The sequence below is a fragment of the Abramis brama genome (genome assembly GCF_963993115.1).
Source record: "Abramis brama genome assembly, chromosome: 17".
NCBI classification, from domain to species: Eukaryota; Metazoa; Chordata; class Actinopteri; order Cypriniformes; family Leuciscidae; genus Abramis; species Abramis brama.
In genome coordinates, this window is record NC_139979.1 from 20,080,332 (window position 1) to 20,108,129 (window position 27,798).

Genomic DNA, 27,798 nt, shown 5'->3' on the forward strand with positions numbered 1-27,798 from the left:
GACAAATTCCTCCACATACTCCTCCATGTCTCTTCCTCTTTAGGAGATAAAAATCATAGCCCTGTTGGCCTTGAGCAAGCTCCCCATGGGAGCTACATTAATGGAGGCAATTTTCAACTTCACTTCTTTGTAGGTCCGGTATTCTGTCACACTTAGTCCAGAGGATGATGATAAAGATGCAAAAATAGATTAAATAACAAAAAGGGTTTATTAAATAAAACAAACTCAGGTAATCCAAAGATAAAGAGCAGGCAAAATAACAGTGTTTAGCCACAAACACACGATAGAACCGGACAACTAAACTAAGAACAAAGAGGCACTTAAACACACAGTGATGATGACTAAATAATGAACAGGTGTGATGATTGAAAGAGTGTCCATGACAACTAATGGCTAGCGGTAAACTAGAACAAAGGGAACAGAAAACTAAAGAGAAACAAACTAAAAGGTGTGGAGAAGCAGCTCATTTGCATTTAAAGGGACACATACAAAAACTGAGCATTTTTGCTCACAACCAAAGAGGGAAAAATTTAACACACTATAATAAATGATCTGGGGGGTATATTTATATTTATATATTTATATTACATCTTGTGAAAAGGGGCATAATATGTCACCTTTAAGGTTTATTGCATTATTTTAGTGTCATTATATATCTGAAATCTAAAGCCCCTTTCACACAGAGATTCCGGAAAATACACGGATAAAGTGACCCGGAATTTGACCCGGGTTCGTTTGATTTTTGGTTCATTCACACTGCCAGTGATTTTCCGGAATCAGAGAGTGCGTTCACACATAACCTGTAAAAATCCCGTAAAGACACGTGACATTGATGTGACTTGTAATGTCTCAGCAGCGTCTTAAGTTTGCTTATGAGCTGCGATTTACCACGCTTCTGCGTTTTTTTCTCTGATTCAATCATAAACTAGCGCATTACGTACCGTTTCACAGCTGGCGAACGATCCCGCGCTTCAGCGTCATCACTACAACACGGCATTATTACGGCTTTTGTTCACACAGTGCGTGTTCGGGGACTGAACACGGCAATGTTACTAGGTCCGCAACCCGGCATCGATGCCGGCATCAATCCCGGGTCGTGTTTGCGTTCACACAGAAGGCGTTCTGGCAATTTGCCGGCAATTTCCCGGGTTCAAAGCGCTGTGTGAAAGGGGCTTAAGTTACTTGTCTCCTCTATTCTAGCATCTACACTTTTCACCCATTTCACTTTCATTGTATGGTAAAGTGCAAGGACTTTCTGCTAATCTTCTGTGTTCCACAAACAAAAGAAAGCCATAAACAATAATCTTGTTCTAATAAACAATAAATCACTGTTCTTTTAAACAAACAATTTGCCCTGTTCATGCACTAGTTAAGCATTATCTGTGAAATGAAACCAAATAGAATATACTCTTTCTAGAACTTTTAAGTTTCATTCTTGAGTTCAACTGTTTTACTGAGTTTAACCATCAGTCTCACTAAGCCTACTGCCCATCCCTGAGGAAAAAAAAACGCTTTTCAACAGTAGTTCTTAAACTCAGCATTTTACCCACCTGTTGAAATTCATTAGTGCCTTAATTGTTCCAATTAAGCTTCTGCCCTCTTGCCTAGGGTGCTGACACATCAAAGGAAGCTATTAAAAAAGACAACAAAAACCATTTCTGAGTTGTGAGCCTGTTGGCCAATGAAACAGTGTGTGTATTATTGCGTGCTGCAGTGTATGTGTATTTCAGGAGGGGAGATCTGGCAGCGTGTGAACATGGACATAATGAATGTGTGTGTGTGTGTGTGTGTGTGTGTGTGTGTCTCATAATAGGGGATATTACAGTAATGAGGTACCAGGATGTCTGGACTCTTATTGCTCCCCACCTGTGTCTCACTTCCCCCATGATCGAGGAGTGTGTGCGAATGTGTGGGAGTTGGTGTAATGTCTGTGAGGTTTGTGACCGGACAGCTCAGACTACCGGTCTTCCCTCTGGTGCGTTTAGTGATCGGTGATGTGACAGGCTGAACGTCAGGACCACACACTCACACACACGCATACAGCAAAGCAATCACCACTGATTGGTAACCCGCTAACACACCCCCACACATAATCAGACACACACGCCCTTTGGATTAGGGACTTAAACAGACTCACCAACAACCACCCAAGAGACCCCCATCAGGGCATGCAGGCAGAGAGAGTCGGTGAGTGACTAACTTCACTCTTTCTTTTATTCTTTTCCCAGCTGTGTCTTCAAACGGCCCTTTGATGTGGGAAATTAAAAGAGCGAGTGTGTCAATATCTCCCTCCATCCCTCCATCGCTCCTGCACACTCATCCATTTCCCTTCCTTCCATCTCTTCCTCTCTCCTCCCTTTTTTCTTTACGGCTGACCCAACAAAACCAGAATGTGACCCTGCAACCACATTACCTCCACACACCCTGTGTGCATGTGTGTGTGTGTGTGTGTGTGTGTGTGAGAGAGAGTGTATGAGAAAGTGGGAAAATGAATGCTTGTGTGTGAACAGGGCTTTATGTATGCATAAGTGTGAGTGAGGATGCTGCAACCATCAAAACTGGGGGTGACGTTTCATTAAACACACTGTCATTAAATGTAAGCTTCATGAAAAATTGTATACGATTTTTCTATATGAAACCAACATGAATATAAAGTGTACATTTTTAATTCTAATGTAGCTTGAAATCTGTTTAAAAAGATTTTAATTTTCTTTATTGTGCACACTCTTATTTGTCATTTACTTGACCTATGACCCATCAAAAGTGCCAAGAAAATGGAGGACTTTGAATGGGATTAGGATGCAGACCGGATTTAAACCCCAGTGCCTGCACTGTGCCATAACTCCAGTGTTCCCCCACTTTTTGTCAGATAATCATTCCCATACCTTAACATGTCCCCCCTCTCACACATTTCGAGTCGTTCCTACACCCCTGAGCGAGTTTTTCTTCACTTTCGTGAATATGGAAAGGTCAGCTATTAATGCCGCATGTGTATGTAAGGTTGGATTAACCCCTCAGCCATACTTTCTCTCTGTCTGGAAACTCCTCTCTGCTTCTGTTGCAACACTGTGCTATGCTTTATTGCATGTGACTCTGTGTTTCCAGTGCCGTGCACTGGTTTCTGTATATGCTAAATTAACCTTCCCCCTCTCCCTCTCTCTCTAACTTTGCTTGGCTCTCTTTTTCGCTCTTGAAGGGTTAGTGCTAATGTTCTGCAAATTCCCTAACTGTTACTATGCAACACTTACAGGCCTTACTATGCAACACCTTTCTCTTTTATTCCTTCTCTCACTCTTTCCTTTACCCTGGAGAGAAATAAGAGGGAGCGTCAGTGAACGAAAAGGGTGGAAATAACAGACTGCTGTCTCAGGAGCGAAGTTTGAATAGGTGTGTATGTGGTAAATATGCGCAATCCCCCTTTAGGCTACATTACATTATGCAAATAATGCAGCCTATTTATTTATTCCTAATATAACGGGGCTGAGAGAAAGACAGAACGGGAGAGTTATCAAACTCAGATTGACTGATATAAAATGAAACAATGGGCTTTTTAAACTTTTGCAGTGATAAAGGGAGAGAGGGGAAGAGATCTGCAGATGAAAAGATAAAGAGATGGACGATTTGATTGCCATAGATCGCATAGCGGGATGGTGCAGAGGAAGAGAGATAGCAGGAGAGATAGACAGACCTAGAGAATATGATATTGCCAGAGAAAAAAAACAAAAACAACAGAAACTTCTTTTTTTCTTTCTTTCAAAAATTCGCAAAAGGAGACAGACAGTGCCGAGGGGCGGGAAGCGCGCTCTGAGGAGAAGGCGAATGTGTGTGTGTGTGTGAGAGAGTGTTTTTATGAATGAAGTGGTGACTCAGGATGTGTCATACCCCCGTCTTTATAAAGGAAGTTTTAAACAAGCCTAAACATTTCACTTCGCGAAAAATTAGACTTACCCTCGCATCCTTCTCTCTCTCTGTCTCTCCCTCCATACACCTCTCTGACCCTCGCCGTGTCTCTTTCCATCCTCACTCGCGTTTGTTAAAACTAAACAACTATTGGAACTGGGCACAGTCAGGTTTTGGTGCTGTTTTCTTGTTCTCGTTAATCCTACACTTCTGTCATTCATTCATTTTCTTCCTCACCTCACGCTCTTCCTCTGTAAACTACTGTCGCGAGCCGTTCGCGCGGATACTGAGAGAGAGAGAGAGACGAACTTTGGAGCACGTGACAACATCTGGAGCTTCATTTATTTATTCATTTTATACGTTTGTTTGTTTGTTTATTTGTCTGCGTATTTATTTGCAACATATCTGCTTTTTAAAACAAGGACCTGGACAAATATGAAATGTAAGTGTCAAATTGTTTATACATTCGCTCTGTTCCTTTTTTTCCCTTTTTTTATCACCGTCACTAATTTGCTATTTCCACTGTTGCGATTGACACTTGTTGCTTTAACTCATCTAATCGCCTTTTGTTATTAAACCCCCCTCTGTTTAACTAATTTATGCTGCATAAGATAAAACTATGTAACTAGTAAGCATCCCTACCGATTTATTGAACTGACAAGCCTTTAAAGTGATTTATAAATGCGGGACTTTTTAATGGAAACCTGTTCGGGATGTTATTGTTAATGTGTTAAGTTAGTTTGACAGGATAATGGCTTGAGGCGCTCGCGGTTAGTTCATTAGAGAAGCATTTATCATGTCGACAGTAATAATGGATCAAGTGTTACTCGCTCGGGGCGCACAGCAGCTTCAGCGGACCGCTTCTTCTTCTAAGTGTGATGCAACGTGCGATTCTCCCAAAAAGATGAAAGAAGTGTCCTCTGGGCTGAGACTATTGATATGCTTTTTGGACGTGTGGAAACACGGTCCTATTATAAGAGTGGCACGGGCTCCTGGGACGAACATTGGAGTATTGTTTATAGCTGTGCATCAATGATTTGCTCTCCTCCGCAGTGCTGGGTGACTCCTCCTCATCGCTGCTCCTCTCGCTGCTGTTGGCTCAACTGCATCTGTTAGCATCTGCCTTCCCTGCCCACCCCAGGAGGATCCAAACAGACTTTGACAAGCTGAGCAATCAGACCAGACACCTTCTGAAGCTGACTCAGGACCTACTGGTGAGTTGATCTGCTGTGACACCAGGAGAGGAAGCTCACACTGTACTCAGAGATGCTGATGATGATCAGATCTTGATCTCGAGCCTCTGAACAGCTGGGCTATAATAATGCTCCTTGCAAAAGATTTGTGGACAGGAATTGGCTTATCTCTGGCGCTTTCGCTCACACACAAACATGCGCACACACCCGTCAATCGGCTTTTTATTCAGCTGGCTCATATTAGAGCTGAGATAGCAGATTGCGGTAGCTTTGAGTCCATGTGGGAGCAGATAAGGCTCATTACTGTAGCCTCTATCTGACTAAAAAAAACCAGATCCCTGGATTCAGGCCCAGCAGCAGGGCTGACATCCCAGACACCATCAAAGATCGCAATGTAACATTCGTAAACTTTCAACTTAATGAGCCTGAACCTACGGGATGGGGAATAAACACGATCTGCATGCTCAGAACGAGCCTTGTGCTTGTATCCAGCGCTCAGACCATCTGAGAGCGAAATGCTGTGGGCTTTAGTTGGGTTTTTGTGGTTTCTATGTGATGGAGATCTGTACTTTGAGGGTCTTGAACCCACATTGCCCCCCTCACCTCTCCGAGGCCTCCCTTTCCAACCTCGGAAACATAAACAGATCCTTGTTCCCATGGTTACTTGGAAGTCCTGTTTACCAGCATGGGTGAAGCACGTGGCACAGAAAGGTGAAAAGTACAGTGCTGCCTTCTATGTAGTTCCACTGTAAATGAAAATGTTAACAGATGTACTGCTTAATGGCGTAGGATGAGGCTTGATTATTTGTTGGAATACGATTCCAGATCATTGGGGTTCGTATTAAAAGGGATAGTTCAACAAAAGAAAAGAAAATTCTGTCATCATTTACTCACCCTTACCCTCACCCAAAAAGAGAGAGAACTGAAATAAAAAATAAATGTATTAGAAATATTAAAAAAAGGAATAAAAAGGAATACATCAAAATTACTAAATTTTCTATAAAAATAAAAGCTAATTTGAAATATTGATAAAAACTATGATAGTATATAAATTAAAATAAAATAAAATTGGAATGTTTTAAACATTCTTCAAGATATCTTGTTGCTGTGTGTTAGACTGAAGAAAGAAAGTCATACCGTTTTGGAACGATATGAGAGAGAGTAAATGATGACAGAACTTTCATTTTCATTTCTACCCCTTTAAGATGTATTTCTGCTGTTCTTTTGACCCTGCATGGTCTTTGGTTCCAGTTTTCATTGAGATTATGTGTAACTCAAATGATTACTCATCTCGAACAGGACAGATTTTCCTTTCAGCACAGATAATCACCTGATCTGAATCAATCACTTATGGATCCAAAATCCCATGCCACCTCTTCCAGCTCTTTGCTTCAATTAGACATAATAATGGTTGGTTGTGAGTGTGTGTGCGTCTTGTATATAAGGGTGTTTTGCGTCTGCCGCCTTGTATATGTGCACCAGATGTTACAGCAGAGAACTCTATCAAAGACCCCACTCGTGACAAAAGGGCCCGACACACTTTGAAAAACATTTTGTTAGTTTTTCAATGACATGAAGCATTTATTTTGGTTTCTTTTCTTCTTGCATGGAGTTCCACTTTACAGGGGTCAAGGCTAGGAAAGAAAAATAGAATGGGAGTCGACGGAAAGTCCCCACAAGAAAGCTATAAAACTCTGTGTGTGCGTGTATGTACAGAATGTGTTACTGTTACTTGTGTGAGGTGGTGAGAGTGTGTATACATGCAATGTTTGTATGACCGTGTGTGCGTGCCGGTGAGAGTGTGCATGTTGTAAATACTTGTGGTCTGTGTAGGTGTGGGGCTGCTTGTTTAGCTTTCGGTCTCCACAGCAAAGTGTCCTGATAAAAATCACTCCGATTTATCACATTCCCATATTTGCATTCAGGAAGACGGGAGGAGGGAGGGCACAAGAATCAGTCGAGTGAGGTCATGATCCAAACGGTGAGAGTGGGGTGGGAGAAGGGGACATGCGACCGAGGAGATAAAGAGATCAGAGAGCGCTCTGGATGAGAGACGCACAACAAGTGCTCATGTGTGTGATGATAGTCCCACTAAGATGGACAGTGAGCTAAAGGATGGATGTGTCATCATTTGGCTGATACTACGAGCCTAGATAGAAAAAATAGAGGGATGCAGAGCTGAGGGAGCACAAAAACAACAACAAACCAAGGAAAAAACACATCATTCCAAACAGAAAGCTGGCTTGAGCACGCTATTATTTTCGTCACGTTGACCTCTGATTGGTCTGCGATGTTGTTTTCCTCTTCTGACGAGGCTTGAAAGACACAAAGGGAGCATTACACCTGTCATTTTATCAGCACTCATTAGCGCTCACAAACAACCCTTCGGATGACTTGTAAACAGTCTCTGCTTCGTTCACGTGGTGGCCACATTAGGAACCGCAGATATTGTAACGCATTGTCTAAACACGGACGAGAACAAGTTAAGGTCACTTGTTGCCCCTATGACATCTTACAAACACCTGAGTTTGTTTCTGTCTCCCTCTAGTGCCACGTGATGACAGTGCAGCAAGGCACGGACCGGCCCATACGTCATGGCACCTTTTTTTAGTCCTGACCCTGGAGTTTCCCTGCTGCCCAGTGTTGTCTATTCCACTTTAAACTCCTTAGTCATTGCTTATGTTGTTATTCTTCCTCTAGAAAACATCCTGTGGCTTCAGGTCACGAACTTGAATTGTCTTGGTTCAGAAGTTAAAGCTCGGGGAACTCTGGTTGACCGCTGTTCCCTGTAATTCTGCGGTGGTTCTGCTAGTGGATGCCAGTCGTTTCATTTCTGGCACAACTGTTACTCTTTTGTTTTGATTGTTGAGTTCAAAGTTGGGGATCTAGAACTTAGGTGTGACTAGAGGAAAGTGCCATGACGTTTCCATTCAGAATGTGTGTGCAATATGCAGTTTTTAACTTTTCATTGATGCCCGTTCTGTCTTTTTTCCTTTCTTTTCAGAAAGACCCGGTGTTTGGTGCAGAGATTGATCACCACAGGTTCAAGTCTCTTCCAGCGATCAGCAGCAGAGTCAGTGACCTCACCACTCTGGAGGTGTGTATGAGGACAAATAGGCCCTCGTGCTGCCCTTTATTTTCATTATTGACCTCTTTAACAGTACAGAGCCATCCCAAGCAAGGGGGTCCCAATTGGTCAATTCATAATTGCGTGGCCTGGGACTCCCTAATGCATGGGTCGCACCAGTTGCACTGCCCTATGGATGGTGCTTTATCTGTATGCTTGTACAATGTAGTTCTTTGGTTAGGTTGCTATGACATTGTTGTTTTGTTCTGAATTCTTTTACTAATGTTGTTTTTGGCTCTTTCTCTTTTTCTCTCTTGCAGTTCAAGCCTACTCTTTCTCAGCTCCATGCGGACTTGAAGTCCTTCGAGCACCATTTTGAGTGGCTGAACAAAATAACTCGCAAGCAGACCCACAGCTCAGTACCAAAGTTGACGGACATGATCTCCCACATTAAAAGCCTCATAAACTCCTTACAACGTCAGGTACGTGCTCAGACGCACATCTCTCAGCAAACGATACAACTGTTACAAGATTGGCTTATTTCTTGTTTATAAAACCTACAAAATGTAGTAAAAATATGAAGTATAATACTCAATCAAAGGTTTGCGGTCAGTAAGATAAAAAAAAAAAGACAAAGAAATGTATACTTTTATTCAACAAGGATGCATTAAACTAATCAAAAGGGACAGTAAAAACATTTATAATGTTACAAAAGATTTTTGTTTCAAATAAACGTTGTTCTTTTGAACATTCTATTGATCTATTGATGTTTTCCATGGTTTCCACAAAAATGTTAAGCAGCACAGCTGTTTTCAACATTGATAATAATGAGAAATGTTTCTTGAGCAGCAAATCAGCATAGAATGATTTCTGAAGGATCGTGTGACACTGAAGACCGGAGTAATGATGCTGAAATTCAGCTTTGCCATCACAGAAATAATTTAAATTATTTTAAAATATAATAAAACAGAAAACTGTCATTTTAATTTGTAAAAAAAAAGACTGTATTTTCACTGTATTTTTGATCAAATAAATGCTGCCTTGGTGAGACTCAAAAACATTAAAAAAAAATAAAAACTTTTGAACAAATGTGTATAATGGAATATATTAAAACTATATATATATATATATATATATATATATATATATATATATATATATATATATATATATATATATATATATATATATAATTTAGTTACATGGAAATATCATCAGTGCTTTCACGGTTGTAATTATTATTTTTTTTTTACATTTCAGATGGCCAGAGCAGAGGCTCCCCGGATCCCCGTTCCCTCTCCCTCACTTCCACCTAATCCTGCCTTTCACTGGGAGGTGGTTCAGTCCTCTCAGGAACTCCTGCAGCAGTTCCGGCTCTTCTGTGACTGGGCCTCACGAGTGTTCCTTACCCTTAAATCTAGATTACCAGCATGAGGAACCTCAACGTTATCATGCAAAAAAAAAAAAAAAAAAAAAAACCTCAGCAGTGAACAGTCTCTTTACAATACAGCAAAAAAGGCCAGGACTCGATCATTATTACAGTCCAGGGATGGACTGGCCATAGGGAGCAACGGGACTTTTCCCAGTGGGCTGGGTCGACTTGTGGGAAAATAATGAAAGGACGGAAGTTGAATATTTCAACTTATTCTCTCCTACCCATTCACAACCTACCCTTGTTCAGTCTCATTCAAACCTCCATTACTGTTCGCTACCAAACCAAGTATAAGCATGAGAGTGAATCTGTGCCTAACACAATTCTGCATTTCCAGTCATGCACAATTATGAATATGTAACCAGGAAGACAATAATTGATTTGGCCTAATTTTATTTCAGAATGTTTTCTATCAGCTGAAATGTAGTGCCATAGAAGTATGACCTCTCAAAAAATTAGGTCCAGTCCCAGTCCCAAAATAGGGGTAAATTGAGTCATAGAAAGGGACACATTAAATCATCTGACACCATATTGGACAAAAGTTGAATCATGTGAGAAAGATTTAAACATCCCCCAATGCTTTGTGCGATGTTGTAGTGGGCGATTATCTGTGGTGGGTTGTGATGGGCCTTGTGTGTCCCAGGCCCATTTATTTTTAGTCCCAGTCCATCCCTGTCGCAGTCTGAAGCCTGATCATTGAAGGAGTCCCATCTGAAAACAACAGTGCACTCCAGTCGACATCCTGCTTCTGGCGCTCCATTTAACCGTAAACCTTCCTTTGCCTTTTCTTTTTTATACAATTCATTTTTCAGAACTATTCGTTATTTATGTATTTATTTATTTATTGACTAGTTATTTATTTGATGATATTATTTATTTGATTTCTTGATACACGTCAACATTGTCAACATTCTTTCATTTGCAAGTCAAGAAGTGTACTCTTTCTTATTTTATCTTTCAGCTTCAATTGTACGACACAGATACACACATACACACACACATGTACGACAGCTTCATTTTTATGTTTCTTATTAAATTGATTGTATTTTTATACAATTTAATATTCTCTTCACTGTTACCTAGGTTACAATTCTCTGCCACTAGATGTAGCAATATTTTGGGAGTGTAACATATATCAGTGCTGAAGGAGAGAGGACTAGCACTGACCGGAACTTTGCTTGTCTTTTTTTTATGTTGTTGTCTTTATTTTTTTGCACAGCATATTGGGGTTTATATATATATATATATATATATATATATATATATATATATATATATATATATATATATATATGATTGGTTCTGTGATTCAGGAACATGTTTTGATAAACATTATTTCAAGCAACATGAGAAAAAGACAACCTAAGCCTTAAAATACTATGTATTGTGATACTTTGGTACTGTAAAGCTGTACATACATGTTCCCGAATGTAAACTGGTATATACAATGCGTGTTTACGTATAATATTGTTTGTACGTATAAGTCCAGTGCTCTATCAATGTGTTGCAATATTAACATTATTTTTTCCCTTTCCTTCTCTCTTTTTAGGATTTTGATACAGTATTTACTATTTATTGATATTATTATAATGTTATTATTAATATAAAAATGGACAATTATGTTAAAATTATTTATTTTCGCTATCCAGAAGCAAGACTTCTGTCATGTTTTGTACTTTTTTACTACTCACCGCCAATCATCTCTGTTTAGGTCGGTTTCTACATGTTAGTTGCTACATGTATGTGCACTAAATATGCAAAAATTGGCTGACTGTGTTCAATTGTGTGCCTTGTGAGAGAGACAATAAAGGAATTTACATGTAGCCTACATTTTTGAAATGTGGTTGTTGTCCATTGTCTAAAAGGGAAGGCTATAATTATGAATGCTAAAATTAAAAAGGGGAATATACCTTTAAAACATAATAACTAATCATTACTTTTCAGTAGGCATGCACATTTTCTTACTGTTGTAGGTTTAGCGGTATATTGAACATACTGAGCAAGCGATGACGTATGGGCTGAACTACATTTCCCACAAATCCTTGCGCAGAGCCAAACCAGTGCATAACATGAAATTCCTTTCTTTATAATCAAGAATTGAGACTTATTTAGGATGCGAGAGTTGTAGAATAACCTAATGGGTTTATTTCCTGTTAATTTTAAACAAAACTGCGGACGCTTTACGCACATCTTAATTAAAAGTTCGTCACAGTATGTTTTTGACCAATGAGACAAACCAACAGGGGACGAGAGCTAACCAATAGCCGAAGACTTTACTGAGAGGCGGTCACAGACGGGCGACTGCTGGTTAGTTTGTGCTCTAGATTATTGTTAAGGTTGTGTGGACTAACACTGCGGACTTCGGCCTTATTTCATTATATCAAAAACGACCATTTCATAGAAATGGACCAGGGGAATAACACATGCATTGAATAATGTACCTATTCCGATAAATATTGCGACGCTTGCGGAACGAAGACAAGACTGAAATGGATTCGATAAGGCCGGATCGAGATATCACAAATAATTCAACAAACAGCCAATAAAACGATCCACTATTGATTTGTATAGAAACTAAGGGGTGAGTGCGCTTTGGCCAATTGAATCCTTTTATCTTCATTTTGTGTTTTGTTTTTTTCCCCCTTTTCCCTGGGACAAGAAGGCAGGAACACACAGATAGATAGCGGGTGAGGGAGGGGGAGTGAAACAGGAGGAGGAGGATTTTTAAAGGAGAAGGTGGGTCAATTCTCAGATGGTCTGTTTACTGATGATGAGATGCATTGATGATCAGAATTACTCCTGGAAAATAATTATTATTAAAATAACACGCAGTCTTGTCTAAAGGCTTTCTAATTTCTGGGGCAATCTAATTTTTTTTTTCTCCATTACAAATTATATGACTACTAGCATAACAGTTTCATAAATGTCATAGTTTCATAGATTTTTAGAATATCTTCGTATTTGGTTAGTCTTAGTTTTTGCTTTAAGGACACTCCACAGTTTTGTTGCATGATTTGAGAATGATCCAAAGATCATCTAGTACTCAATGGAAGAACATTTGACCTTCTGTACAAAGCATATGATCAGTGCCACACATCATGACCGATTTTAAAACTTTTTTTACCAGGCTCAAATTGCATTTAAATCCCAGATTTTTTTGTGTATTCTCACATTTGGACTCTATTATATATTTTTATTTACAATATATCAGAGTTTCTCATCTGTTTTTGCTTCAGTCATAAAATTATTGGGCGAAAGTAAAACAAAATATAGAATTTTAAATTGAATGCGTATTAATATTACCACAAACTGTTTTAATGATTTGCTGCAATGTGTCCCGATGACCAGTAGGGTTGTCTTAATAGTTTGAGTGTTTCCAAATTTCTCTTGAATTTCATTGACCATGGCAGACCATAATTCAAAGTCCAAAACACATTCTGCATAGCACAGACCATGTTTATCCTCATTTTAAGTGTAGTCTGGGTCATAGTTGTATTCATAGTTTTTGTGAATGAGGAAATGCTATTCAAGCTGATGTTGACATCTGCCTAATTTGATTTGTTTCCACCGAGAGTCAAACTACCGTAAACAAATCATATGAGGAACATATTTTAATGTGAGGATCTGATATGCCTATTTATTTTGTTTTATTTTGTCATATAATACATCTTAAATCTATTTCTATGTATTTAAATGTGTACAGCTCTATCAACAAAGGAGAAGACGACAGAAGACTTTCATCTTCAGAAAAGATTCCCTAGCTGAAATCTGAGAAAACTGGCCCAAACTCCATCAAACACAAGCCATGGCTGCCATAATTAGAGCAAAACTGCAAAACTGAGATCCCTTCACTACAGCCCAACTTTTTCTGATGGCCAACTCTGTTGCTACTCTGGTGGTCCAAACCGAACTCTTACCTTCTCAAACATCCTCCTCCCTCTCTCCCTTTCCTTCCCTCCTCCCCTCCACAGAGGATGGAGAAGAGGATGGAGAGAGGGGAGAAGAAGAGGTCAAAGAGTCAGTAACAGTCGGGCTCACGGGTGACATGGTGACATCATCATCACCCCCTGTTGCAACGGTGGCTCAAAACCCAGAGCATCCATTCCAGTGTTTGGACTGTGGGAAGAGTTTTAAGTGGTCATCCAGACTGGCACATCATCAGAGAAGCCATAACAACGAGAGGCCATATCGCTGTAACCTTTGCCCTAAGGCCTTCAAGGGCTCATCTGCCCTACTATACCACCAGAGGTGAGAGGTCAAATGATTCTAGATATGGCTTAACATGCCAGGTCACAAAACCCGATGTAAGATGTGACTCTGTGCTGACTACTTTATTTTGTTTTATTATTTCTGTTCACCACAATTTTTACTTCATAAAGTTGGTTTGTATGTTATTTAAGGTCTCATTCTGGAGAGAAGCCCTATAAGTGTGATGACTGTGGTAAAGCATTCAAACGCTCTTCTCTTCTACAGGTGAGCCATTCCAATCTCAAGCAGTGTCACCATATATATCTTTATGGTCCAGATAAATCAAACTGTGATACATTTTTTCAGGGTTCTGATTATGAATAGAAAGTTCAAAAGAACAGCTTTTATTTGAAATATAATTTTCTGTTACAATGTAAAAGTCTTTACTGTCACTTTGTGTCTTTGCCAAATAAAAAAGTATTAATTTCTTTCCAAAGAAATTATGACTGACCCCAAACTTTTGAACATTTAGTTTTTTATTTTATTTTAAAATGAAAATTATAATTGATTTCATGATTAAGTTTTATGTAGCATTCCTAGCCCTCTGATAGTTGGAGATTATTATGTACACCCTTACTGTAGTTTTTAAGTAGAATTTATGAATGTCTTAAAGGTGACTTTCTTCAAATGTAACAATTGTAGCAACTTGATTTATTTCTTATCCCAATGGTTTATATATCCAGATTCACCGCAGTGTGCATACAGGTCTTCGCACTTTCCAGTGCTCCTACTGCCCTTTAACCTTCAAATGGAGCTCGCACTACCAGTATCACCTCCGCCAGCACACTGGTGAATGTCCGTACCCGTGTGACAGCTGCTCCAAAGCCTTCAAGAACTCCAGCAGCCTGCGTCGCCATAAGAATGTACACCTGGGCTTCAAGCCCTATGTCTGTGAAGTCTGCACTAAGGCCTTCAGTCAGTCCACTAATCTGCGACAGCACATGCGCATACACACGGGAGAACGTCCTTATATCTGTGGGGATTGTGGACGCAGCTTCACGCATTCATCCAACTTGGCTTTGCATCGCATCTCTCATGAAGAAGGAAAGGCGAAGAGTGCTGGGAAGGCTGGAGGGGCCGGTCCAGAGTCAGCAACTCGAGAGATGGAGGTGGTGCTGACGGAGGATTTGAACACTGTTGGGATGAGCATTTCTGAAATGGTGGGCCTCGTGGGTGGACAGGAGGGAGGAGTCGGACAGGTGTTCCTGTCTCACTGTACGCCCTCGCCTGCTACCTCAGGCACAGCCAATCAGAACATTCTGCCACAGCTGACGCTCACACCCACTTCCTCCGCTGTCACGGGCACAGAGCATATCCACATGAGCAAGACCGACACGGGTGCCAGTGTTTTGCTGTTTAGCTGTGGCAGCTGTAATGAGACATTTTCAACACAGAGTCACCTTGAGGCACATCAGACTCTACACCTAGATAGCCTTGGTCCAGCAGGCGATGGAGAGGTTGTTACAGAAAATAGCACGGAGGGAGGTGGGGTGTCACTGGTGGGGGCTACACCATTGTTGGCAGACTTTGAAGAGGTTGTTGAAACCACCGCAGTTGCAGATAGCGGTCAGGGGGCAGAGTTACTTGGTCTGGATGCGGTTAGAAATGAGTCAGGGCAGGCACAGTATGATCTACTTCAGACCTTCACCGCGTCTGTGAATCAGATGTCCACTGAGACCAGTGTCTCAACTGCACAAACTACAACAGAATGTGCCTACTGTGGGAAGAGTTTCAAGACCAGCAGTGGACTGACCAGACACATGGCTCAGGTAAGACCAAAGAAATTCTTGTCAAAGAAGATCTTTTTAAGAAACAACCTCCATTTCTCATTATTCGTTTCCTTTCAAGGCCCATCCTCTCGCTCTGTCTGAGTCGCGTTCTCAGTTCAACTGCTCGGCATGTGACCGCTCCTTTCCTCTGCTCTCCTCTCTGCTCAACCACCAGCACTCCCACACTCCCGAGCAGAGGCTGCTTGCTGAGGCAGAGGCGGAAGTAGAGATCGTCTGTCCCTCTCTCTCACTGCCCCTGCCCTCCTTAAAAAGAGATGGTGAAGATGGAGAGAGAGAGATCCATGTCAGTCTAATTGCTGTCACTGAGGAGGGAGAGAGACGAGCTGTGAAGCCATCTGCCAAAGCATCAGGGAAGGGAAGCAGGAGAGGTGGAGGTAGCAAGACATCTGCCACAAATAACGGTAAGGGTGCTGCAGTGGATGTTAAACCATTTGTTTGGTTTATATTCAAAATCTGGCTTCTCTAACTGTGAGGTTTATTTATTCTCATTTATTATACATTTATGCTATTTGTTCTCAATCTTTTGATATATGAAGACCTTACATCTTTGTATTAAAAACACCCATTTGATACATGAGACATTGTCTCACACAACGTGATATTTATCTCACGATGGTATTTCTGTTTATATTCCCTATAGAGAGGCCATATCGCTGCTCTGAATGTGGGAAGTCATTTAAAGGTTCATCAGGACTTAGGTACCACATGAGAGATCACACTGGGGAGAGACCGTATCGATGCACAGAGTGTGGCAAGAGCTTCAAAAGGTCCTCACTGCTCTCCATACACCAAAGGGTAAACACAGCTGCTTTTCAACTTGATGTTTTGATTTGTTTCTGCGCAAGAGCAATGTAAAAAAAAAAAAAAAACGTATACTTTGCATTATTAAATCAGTGCTGTGATGTATTTGCTACATTAATTACATTTAAATATTTTTAAATAAATTGCATGGAACACAAATGTAAATGTTTTGATGTACTGTGCATTTAGAATTCATTTATTATTTATCATAATAAATGTCATAAAAAGGGACTGGATCTGTCAAGTTTCAAAGGCACCGTGAAAGTTTCCTAAAAGTTGTCTGTATTTGTGCAGTATAGTACAAGTCTTTTATAGTCACAATTTTGTGTGAGTAATAGAATTATTAAATAAGATTAAATAAAATTAAATAAGAAATTAATATCAGAAATAAATGTGAATAGCAAAACAAACATACAAAAACATCCACTTCCTTGACATACACACTAGTTCTCCTTGGCGTCAAACAGTTGTATCTTTTGCATTACAATCGTTTGATCTGGTTTAAAAAAAAGAAGGTCTGAATGGTTAATTCATGGGCTGATCCAATTCACAAGTTCAACTTACTGACACAATGATTTGGTTGCAGCAGTTAGCAGCTCACTAAAGGAAAGCTTACTATTAACTTCAATTTCGTTTTGTATCTTTTAAGCTATATAACGAGTCATAAAACTTAATTTATTATACATTTATTATGCTTTTATGGTGCTTTTGTGTGTTTTTAAGTTTAAAAGTTCCACTTAAATTTAAGTGCATGGCAATTGACCAGTATATATTCACATAATTTTAATTTTTGGGGGAAGTATTTCTTGAATTTTGTTTATGTTTTCAAAATCAGCTAAAAACCAAGATAAATATTAAAACATCTTGAAAATTGTTCTTAACCCATACAGGTCCACACAGGTGTGCGGGCTTTTCAGTGCCCCTACTGTCCACTGACCTTTAAATGGAGCTCACACTACCAATACCATCTTCGCCAGCACACCGGTGAGAGACCATATGTATGTCAGGAATGTGGAAAGTCTTTCAAGAACACCAGCTGTCTCCGTCGCCATAGTCAGCTCCATTCTGGCCTGCGTCCACATGCTTGCTCTGTGTGCGGTAAGGCTTTCTCTCAGACCTCCAACCTCAAACAGCACGAACGGACACACTCTGGAGAAAGGCCCTTTCAGTGCTCCCAGTGCCACAAGAGCTTCACCCACTCATCTAATCTGCAGCTGCACCTACGCACACACTCCTCGCGCAAGGACTTCAAGTGCCAACACTGCGGAAAAGAGTTTGTCATGCTCTCCTACCTGCAGAGGCACTTGAGAACTCACAGTTCTGGGGGTGCAGTAGCGTGTACAAAGGAAGCAGGAAAGGTGGCTAAAGGTATTGGGGCTTCAGAGACAGCAACGCTAAATGTAAACTTGAATGTACCTGGAGGGCTTACCTCATTGTTTCCTAGTGATGGCAATTCCACGTTGATTCTTTCACCCCCAAATCTTGACATACCTCCAAACACATCACAGAATTATTTTATGATCCAGACAACTTCCGGGCTGCAACTAATCCCACTCTCCAATCCCACTCCAACACAGCAAGCCCCTCCTCCACCACCCCCTCCTCCACCACCACCTCCACAGACACAGAATTTTCTGCTACTTCAGTGCCAGTCTAACAATGGTAACCAGCCTAGTCTGATCCTGGTCCCCACAGCATCTGGTACAAACACTCTTCCCACCTCTTCAGAACCACAGACCCTCCCCTTGCTGCAGACCATTCAGGCAATGCCCCAGGTTTTGGCGGCACCCCAAACTCAAATTCAGCAATTTCAACCAGTTCAGACACAGCAGAGATTTATTTTGACCAATAATAATGCTCCTCTCATCACTGCCCAGCCTCAAAGCACATCGACGATGACTCGTCCAATTTTAGGAAGCCTCGGTCGTAGCAGGAAAGGTGGAAATAGACGTGGACGGAAGCCTAAAGCTGCTACCCCAAAATCCCCTCCTACTGTTCAGACCACACCAGTCAAGCAACCATTTATGTTTTCAGCTGCTACTTCCACATCTACTACGATGTCCAGTGCCACTTCTGCTGCTTCTGTAAAGACAGAGTTCCCGCAGCTTAATTCTAACAATCCACTGGCTGTGTCGCCTGTCAGCAATAGCCAAGTACCTGAAAGTCCTTCTGTCCCTGCAGTTCGCATTATGTCGATGACGCAAAACTCTACACTAGCAAACAGTTCCGCTGTGTTGAGCAGTGATACTGAGAGTGTTCCAGTCGAGGAGAAAGCTGTCGAAGAAATTCCAAGGGAGCGCTTTGTTCTGTGCCTAAAGAAAGAAATGGAGAATGGAGATCAGGGGGATGGGATGGAGGTGAAGGTGGAGATGGAGGGAGGGAATGATGCAGGGCAGTCTTATGTCTTACAGATCGAAGGTGAGGGCCAGGGAGAAGAGGGAGGGAATAGTGGGGGAAGAGAGAAGTCATATGTACTCCGGTTTCAGACAGAGGGAGAATGCGAGGGAGATGCAGGAAAAGAGAAGACCGAAATGGTCTCTCTCAACTTACTCCAAGAGTGGGCTGGACAGAGTGAGGGGCATGGAACTGCAAATACTGAGGGAAATGTTGAAGTAGAGAAGTCATTTGTGCTTCATTTCCAAACAGAGTCTCCGGGTGAGGAGAACATTCAACCAGGCTCAGGCTACATCGGATGCCCAGGTGAGGATCTCAGCCTTTCTTGCCACCCGGGTCAAGCTTTGGTGCCTCTGGAAGGGCAGGATGTCGTGTTTGAGCTTGGTGACGAAACAAAAATTGATGGAAGCACAGGTCCAGGGGACAGTGTTCAAATGATTGCACTGATAGAAGGTGATGGCAACGGCTCTGGGGCAAGGGGCAGTTTTAAAAGTGCTGTTGGGGCAAACTCTGGGCAAATGGAGGGAATCTTCCAATTAGAAGGAGGAGAAGGCATTGTTATAATTGAAGTTAGCACCAGCAGTTTGAGAGAGGGTGGAATAGAGGCAGCAGATGTAGGACATAGGTTAGTGGAAGGAACTGAGGAAAAGCAAAATAATGATGCACAAGGGGTACAAGAGGAAGTAATGTCAGAAGAGTCAAAAGTTGCTGAGGCTGAGAGCATATCCTCAGAGATGGGACTGATTGGAATTTAGGGCTGAGCATGGAGTAAATCTGATAGCTTAACTTGCTTTAACACAATTCACACCTCATGACACTGTTTCACATGCAAAACTACTAGTGGCACGTGTTTACCAGATATACAAATGTTTTCATTTCAAGTAATGGTTCTGTCATTCTAAAGTGTTTCTTTTTGAACTGTGAATAATGGTTTTAAAGATTAGGAAGCTGATGACAGTGTTGTAGCTGTAGGACTGACACAGGACCTATGTTAAATCTTACATAAATCATTTGAGAATTGTTTGTTGCATACATAGACATCCTTAGAACACCACCGTGTCTTCTTCTTAAGCTGTTGTCCCCTCAAGACTGCACTTTGTGGGGATAAAGCACATAGCGGTTGTTCACCTGGCCCCTACGGAGAGCTGTTTCACAAACCACAATCATCAAATTCAGCCCAACCAAAAACAATGGTTTCTAAATGAAGAAAATCCCTGGTGTTCTTCTACATCCAGGGTGCACTGAAAAGAGAATTTATAAACTAATATGAAATATGATATGCTGTCATGTTGACAGTTACTGTACAAAGTGAACTTTTGTAAATATGTCTGCTCTGTTTCTTAATATTGGTACTAGATGACAATTACCAATAAAAATAGGTATGAATGTCAGTATTTGTGTTTGCTGTTTTACTAATTTCTCAGAATTTAGAAGTATATTCAGATTACTTCATATGTAGGTACATTTTTGGTTAGATTTAATGAATACATTTAATTTTCCATTTTGATATGGATGAAAATTATTCTTTTACAGACATAGATGAGCTGCCAACTTTTATTTTTTTTTCAATAAAAACTTAACAGGCACATGTGTGTAAAACCGTCATCATCATCCAGGTGGATTCTGCACATTGGTGGTGGTTGAGGAGATACCCCTTCCATGTAAAGCGCTTTGAGTGCTGAACAAAGCTCAATATAAATGTGACGAATTATTGTTATCATCCTTGTTAGTATTATAACGCCACAAGTCAAATCCATACAGTGCGCATGCGCTTTAGCGTCGAAAGGTTCAACCGCTACGTGTATGCATCCACACTACGCAGTTTGCGCAGGCTCGTATTCCCGGATGAGGATTGGTTCAAATTACATTCCATGCGGGAAGACAGACAACGCTGAATCCTTAAATCCCTCAAACACTACAAGTAACATCGACTACAGAGGAGGGTATTGCTTTTCTTTTAAAGCAATCCCTGCGTCTCTGAACATTAGGTAAGTAGGTCACGCATGCTCTATATATGATAGCCATAGATTGAGCTATAAAGAAGGCGGCGTTTACCATATAAGGGTTTAAATAGTGTCACTGGGTTGACGGAGCAAGCTAACGGTACAGCATTGTACTTTAAACCTGTTAAATGCTTCATGAACCAGTTGCACAACCTGAAAGACAAAATAAGCCATGCCATGATTTTTTTGTTTTTTATTATTTTTTATTATTTTCGATAAATGTTGAAGATGTAATTACCCATGGGCCATGAGGAAGTCATACATAAACCACAAGTCTATCACTTTAAATTTGTCTTTATTTGCATGTATTCCTACGAGAGTTTCCTGTTTCTTGCAGCTGAGTTCTCTGAAATAAAATGAAAATCTAGAGTGAATTCAGGTTTCCCTATTTTGATGTTTAACATGAGGCATGACTGTTTTATTTATTTATTTATTTTATAATGTCTCTCAGGTAAGATGGTTAGATTGGATCTTGGTGAGGTAGTCCTGCGGAGGATGCAGGAGAAGGACATTGAAGCTGTTAAGGCTCTCATCAAGGTGCGATTCAACATTATATCCCTCATGGGCTGTTATTTTTTCCTCACCCGTTCTCTTTTCATTCTTTTCATTTGTCCTTTCTCCCAGTTTATATTTTATCTTAGGCCACATGCACTTTACAGTGACAAGAATCTCTTCATTTTAGCTATATGAACTACACAGATATAAATGAATAGGAGATACTCCATTGAGGGGTTATGTATGTGTTATTTCTCTACACCAGTGTGAAGTACATTTAAACAAGCCAACATTGGATATTTGCACTCTATCAATGCTTTTGAATTCTTTAGTATTAGACTGTTGTGTTTTGGTGGTTGTTAATTAGAGAGCAATACATTTTCATTGTTTTATATATTGTGAAAAATGAAAGCCTCTTTTTGAGATACTATACCTGCTTATTCAGCTTTAATGAAATAATCACTGTCTGAAAAACACAATAATAGATTTTGGAAGTGACTGAAACAGTGACTTGTTAACAGTTTTTGTTGTTTACAAGACTTGTTAAAGCAAGAACACAACATGATTTATTGATTTAAATATATATTGTATTTTGAAGATATCTTTTTTAATATGGTTAAAAATAATGTTTTGTGTTTTGTTGATGCTATATGATGAAATGGATAAGTGGACAAATGATTCTGCAAAAAAATAGAGATTCTCACATCTTTTCTCCTCTCATTCTATCTCTGTTTGCAGGAAGGATGTGAGGGAATGGAAAACCGCCTGATTCTTCACCTTCTGACCCGTCCGCTTGCTCTCTTCATGCTGGCCACCCTGTCCTCCATCCTCCGCTGTGTGCTGCACTCTTTTATCTTGGCGTTGGTCATTCCCGTCTTCATCCTCATCATCTACCTCAAGCTCACCATCCCGCGATCGGTGGGCATCTTGGGCTCCAGCAGGCCGTATTGGGACTACGTGGGCAGCAGTTACCACGCAGACACCGAGCCAGATCTACCCAATCCTTACTTCAACCGAGCCAAACTGATCACCAACCAGGAGAAAACCAGACGCCGTAAAAAAGCCAAAGAGAAGAAGACAAACGAGAGAGAGCAGGTGGATGAGGATGAGCTGAAGGAGAGGGCAAAGGTTGCTGGAGAGGTGTGGGTTGCGGACTCTGACGCGGAGATAATGGGATGCGTGGCTAGAGACGGTTGGAGTCGGGACGGTGTTTGTAGGATCTGCAGGCTGGTGGTCCAGTCTTGGTACCGCAGAGAGGGACTGGGCAGATTGCTGGTGCAGGGCCTGGAGTCCAAAACAAAGCAGAGTGGCATACGGCGGGTCTACGCCCACGTGCCATTTCCTTCCAGGGTGGGAGAAGCTTTCTTCAGGAGGCTGGGTTATCGTCTGCAGGGTGAGACTGCAGGGACTGAGGGAGAGGAGGAGGATGAGGATTATGAAGAGCCAGAGAAGGGTTGGCTTGGCTTCCCTTTAACTAAAGTGTTTGTTAAGGATCTATAAATGTCATTATTGAAACTAAAGACTTTACAGATAAATAAAGGAATATACTGGATTCAATACAAGTTAACCCTACAAGTAGGGGTGTAACCCTGGCATCCTGGCCAAATTTGCCCCTTGGCCTCTGTCTATCATGGCCTCCTAATCATCCTCATATACTGATTGGCTTCATCAATGTCTCCTCTCCACCAGTAAGCTGGTGTGTGGTGGGCGTTCTGGCGCAATATGGCTGCCGTCGCATCATCCAAGTGGATGCTGCACATTGGTGGTGGTTGAGGAGATTCCCCCCTTCTATGTAAAGCGCTTTGAGGTCTCAGAAAAAGCGCTATATAAATGTAACAAATTATTAATTATTATTATTAAGCTCAATCAACCAGTGGTGTAATGTTAAATGCGACCACAAAAATAATTTTGACTTTGGAGGATTTAAAGGTAAAAATGTGAAGCTACTAATTTTATAAAAGCAATTTAATTCCTCTGTTAAAATGTGTATAACATGAGCTGTGAAGTTGTTTAAATAATAATTTTTACAGTCTTTTATGGTTTATGGAGTTATGTTGTCATGACGATGAAGTTGAATAGTCATTGGACCTTCAACCTGAAGTTGAAGTTGTATATAACTTTATACAGAAAAGGTTAGTAAGCTATTTTTTCCCACACTAAAATCATGTTAACATGAATGGTGTTTACATCTTGTGGCTATACTATTGAAACAGTGAGTATTTTGCCATTAACCAAGTATTTTACAATTGGCCTACTCCATTATAAGTGCCTCACTGTAACCCAGATCTTTGCTGTCATGGACCAGAAGTAGTGACATCTTTTCTTCTGTATTGTGTCGTACATCCAAGTGTTACAGATTATCGAAAAAGACTTGTTAATGTTGGGGACTTGTTAGTTTTTAGTGAATAGGATTTGTTGAATAGTTCACAACAAGATCAATAACCTGCATTTAGAAAATAGATTTTCATTTAATGGCAACTTTAAGGATATTTTGACTTGTCCCTTGTTGTGGTAATCAACATTGTGTGCTGTCAGTTGTCACAATTGTCTTGAACATGGAATATTCCTTTGCAAATGCTTAGATTTCAAATGTATAAATGTATTTGTTCATTTTCACATCGTCCCAGCGAATCACTGACACTAGTAACCTAGTGATGGCTGTGTTATTTTATACAAATCATTTATATTGTTGCTTAAGAGAATTGTAATGTTGAACATTACAGAATCATCACTGGGTTTCAAAGCCAGAGCCATGAAGGTGTCAGTCTTGCTGAAAGGACAATCAGTCATCTTCTTGTTTATAGCATGGATTGCTTTTAAAGGGATTTTTGTTGGCTTTTTAAAAAAAAGCCAACTGGACACAGATAGTGATTTACATGTGTTTTCCTTATTTATTCTCCTTATTTATTATATTGTATAAGTGAATTTGAGTTTTGTGAAAACATTTTGTTTGTTTCCCTTGACTGTTGATGAATAATCTTTATGAATAAAATTAAGCTCACAGTGTAAAACCTTTCAATGTGTGTCTACCAGGCATGGTTATCTGTTTTTTCTGCTTCACCGATCTTTCTATACCAAAACATCTGTGGTTTAGCTGCATTAAAAAAATGCTCTGATAAATTTCACCAGACGCAAACCGTGACACATTGTACAAACTCATTGCAAATTGAGTTAAATCTCATATCCAGCCCGATTACTTTAAATTTGCTGCAAAACACATTGCAAGTACAGTTAATTCCCGCATGCTACTCTAAATGTGTGTGTGGGTGGATACAGTTTAGTGATGCTGAGTGTATTTGAAACTAAGAGCTGCTCATGCTGTGTGGTTAGCTTAAAACACCAGCTATACCTTAACCACTCACTCTACTACTCAACAGCATGTAAGGCTGCCATTCACCACCGGATGTTTATACAGTTCACTGTGTGGTCGGCTTGATGCTCACCTGCAACAGAAAGCTGCACTGTCACGTTTAAGACTTTAGCTGCTAATTTAAACCTGTTTGACTATTGTTTTAAAACCACATCCCTGTGAAAAAGAAGTACACTTTAAAAAGAATACCTAATAAAAAAATAAAATAGTTTAAAAGAATATTCTGTAATGTTTGCAATTAAATGAAAATTATTAGAGTTTAAATTTATATTAAATGCAATTAACTGAACTTTAGAGGGCGTTTCTGACCCACTTAAGTACTTATATAGTTTCTTAATTCTATTCTGTCTGAAATATGTTTAAACTAAAATGTACTGTCGAATGTACTGACTAGCATTTGCAGTAAACTAAAATATGCTTTGATGTAATTTCTATTGAAACTTTTATCTCATGTATTTAGATATGTTTGTAAGTATGCAATTGTAATGATGAAGTTGCAATTTAGTACATTTAAAATATATTCATTTTAAATATAATATCGAATAACACTACAGTTCACGTGTTTGTATGTTAGTCAACACATCAAAAGCGCACTTATTTAAAATACAAAAAATGAAAGCAATTTAAAATGTACTTTAAATTACAACTTTTAATTTGACATGATTAAAGTGCATTTTTAAATAGTATACTTAAGTGTGTTAAGAGACGCTGCATCCAAAATCGAATACTTTTCTACTATATAATATGAGAAAAATAGTATGCCAAAAGAGTAGTCCATATACATTTGTCGTGTCCTAAATGATGACTATAATGACTATAAACTATGTACTTATGCACTCAACCGTTTAGTGTACGAATTTAATAAGGTAATTTTGTCACTCAATTTTCCGTTTGAACACACACTATTTATAGTGCTTAAGTACACAAATTGGGACGCAACATATATTCGAAAAACAGTAGGCAAAAAAACAACCCAGATGACCTACTACTTCTGCAGAGATTATGAAATGCGCATTCGATGGACACTTTACCATCCCGTGAGGCCACAAGAGAGGATTTACGAAACTAAAGCTGGTAGGTCACGTGACAGTAACAACATGGCGGATGTAGCATGTCCTACACATATTTATACTATATAGAACATAGTAGGCTACTTATTTAGCGGCCGTGAAGTAAATTAAAACTCAGTATGCGATTTCAGACGCAGCTATAGTAGTGAAAATGTTATCTACACTTAAGTGGAATTTTATTTAATTAAGATTATATTATCTTTAAGTACAGTTTTAAAAAAAAATATAACTACACTACAAGTGCACATTCAATACAATTAAGCATATTTACAAGATGGGACTTTTACCTATTAAAATAGATTATTGAACAATGTAAAGTGATAAAACATGTTGAATATGTAGGCCTGTTGAACTCATTTTTCTGGTTTTGAAATTACTTTACTGTACACAGTATTATGCATGTTTAGCTTTTAATACAGTTTCAGGATGATTTGAATTGCTACCTGAAACCTTTTTCTTTTATCCAACCATCTTTAGTAGACTCACATTGAGATATATAAATGAATCTACTAGAAGTAGATCCATAACGCTATTTTTTCTTCAGACAGTGCCGTGTCTGTCATGCACATGTACAAATCTAATGTAAAAACCTATTTTAGTACCAGCCACTAAGCTTTTATGGGCTGCAATTGTGTTAGTCAACTAATGAGCACAATTACTTCATCTTTCCTTTTGGTAGCTTTTGCAAGTCATCGTGGCTGGTTTGTTGTGGAGGAGCTTTTGTTATAATGTACAGAGCAGCTCAGGCAATTGAACACCTGCTATCCCCCTAACTGATGTGTAACTATTATTGTCACCAGGAAACAGATGTGAGTTCATGACTCTGGAAAGTAAGTGTGTTTGGAGTTGTGGTTGAGTTTGTCTGCACGATGGGCTTCACTCTCTCTCTCTCTGTGTGTGTGTGTGTGTGTGTGTGTGTGTTTGTGTGTAGGTGGGTGGGTTTCGGAAAATATGACTTTGCATTTCCGGCCAAGATTCGATTCATTTGTTGTGCCCCTTGACACAATGTGGTGGTCTTCATTACCCACCACCAGCAAGAGACGGAGCAAAGTGGGTTTTGTGTCACCTGTGAGAACCAAACGTTACAAATTCATCAACCCGTTTTAGCTGTTTTTGTCCTTGCAATGAAAGTCCAATGGGCTCCAAAACAACATCAGATCCATCTGACTTTCAAAGTGTTGACAAAAAAGAACTGAGACTATCTTGTTTTGTGCTCCAGAGAAGAAAGACATGCTTGTAACAACATGAGGATGAGTTAATGATGACAGAACTTTCATTCTTGGGCAAACTGGCCTTTTATAATAAGTATTGTCAGTGTATATTATAAGATTTATATTTGTCTTTTCTTGAAAATGCACATTAAAGCAAATTAATATCAGGTAAAAAAAAATAAAAAATCATGAGAATCAACTTTAACGGGAGCAGGACCTTCAGTATATTCTTTTCTCTGTTTTCCCAAGTTCTACACACATAGCGCATTGTGGTAAGACCTCAGAAAGACTTGTGGTCGGAAGGTAAATCATGGGAGCAGACAGATCTCTTCCAGATGTTCGAATTCAGACATACACTTACACACACTTGAGAGGGAGCTCATTGGAGAGCGGTGATTTCCCTGGCCGCAGAGTGCATGAGAGGGTGAAGTAGAGTGACTGGAGACAGACAAACACACGGGATGCCAACTTTAATGTCACCAGGAAAGAGTCAAAGACGGTTGCAGACGGAAACAAATGAATAAGCACACAGTAGATGTGCTACTCTCCTTCCTTAACCAGGCAGATTCACCGGGTCCTCTCCCTATACCTGTGCGCTGGTGTGCTTGCTTGTGTGAAGGTTAAGTGGCTTTTTGGAAAAAACCCACTGGGAAGGTCTCTCCAGGGGTTGTGGTGATGACCTCCTGTAGTAAAACAAGCTTCCCCTGTGGGAAAAACTAAACAAGTGGAAAGGGTGCGGATGGAGAAAATCTGAGCAAGAGAGAGAAGGTATATGGGAGTGTTTGGGTTGTGTGGGAAAAATGAAGCGGAGGGTTCCCTGACTG

General features: G+C 40.0%; 3 protein-coding genes across 5 annotated transcripts; all 3 read left to right on the forward strand.

Moving 5' to 3' along the window:
• Nucleotides 1–3,920: 3,920 nt before the first annotated feature.
• il11a (interleukin 11a) lies at nt 3,921–9,647 on the forward strand. The gene is made up of 5 exons (XM_084088903.1): nt 3,921–4,342; nt 4,954–5,114; nt 8,098–8,190; nt 8,481–8,642; nt 9,421–9,647. The coding sequence occupies exons 1-5, from the start codon at nt 4,336–4,338 to the stop codon at nt 9,592–9,594; spliced, it is 597 nt and encodes a 198-aa protein (XP_083945029.1). The 5' UTR covers nt 3,921–4,335; the 3' UTR covers nt 9,595–9,647.
• A 2,220-nt stretch (nt 9,648–11,867) lies between these two features.
• Nucleotides 11,868–19,852, forward strand: znf628 (zinc finger protein 628). Of its 2 annotated transcripts, none has more exons than XM_084089493.1 (7): nt 11,868–12,173; nt 13,296–13,840; nt 13,993–14,065; nt 14,524–15,609; nt 15,689–16,031; nt 16,271–16,425; nt 17,322–19,852. In XM_084089493.1, exons 2-7 carry the CDS (start codon nt 13,464–13,466, stop codon nt 19,578–19,580), a joined length of 4,293 nt encoding a protein of 1,430 aa, XP_083945619.1. In that variant the 5' UTR covers nt 11,868–12,173; nt 13,296–13,463; the 3' UTR covers nt 19,581–19,852. The 2 variants fall into 2 exon arrangements, with proteins under 2 accessions (XP_083945619.1, XP_083945620.1); XM_084089494.1 differs by having other exon boundaries at nt 11,881–12,328.
• An 824-nt stretch (nt 19,853–20,676) lies between these two features.
• Nucleotides 20,677–24,342, forward strand: nat14 (N-acetyltransferase 14 (GCN5-related, putative)). Of its 2 annotated transcripts, XM_084089962.1 has the most exons (3): nt 20,677–20,813; nt 21,280–21,365; nt 22,062–24,342. In XM_084089962.1, exons 2-3 carry the CDS (start codon nt 21,285–21,287, stop codon nt 22,821–22,823), a joined length of 843 nt encoding a protein of 280 aa, XP_083946088.1. In that variant the 5' UTR covers nt 20,677–20,813; nt 21,280–21,284; the 3' UTR covers nt 22,824–24,342. The 2 variants fall into 2 exon arrangements, with proteins under 2 accessions (XP_083946088.1, XP_083946089.1); XM_084089963.1 differs by lacking the exon at nt 21,280–21,365 and having other exon boundaries at nt 20,682–20,813.
• Nucleotides 24,343–27,798: the final 3,456 nt, after the last annotated feature.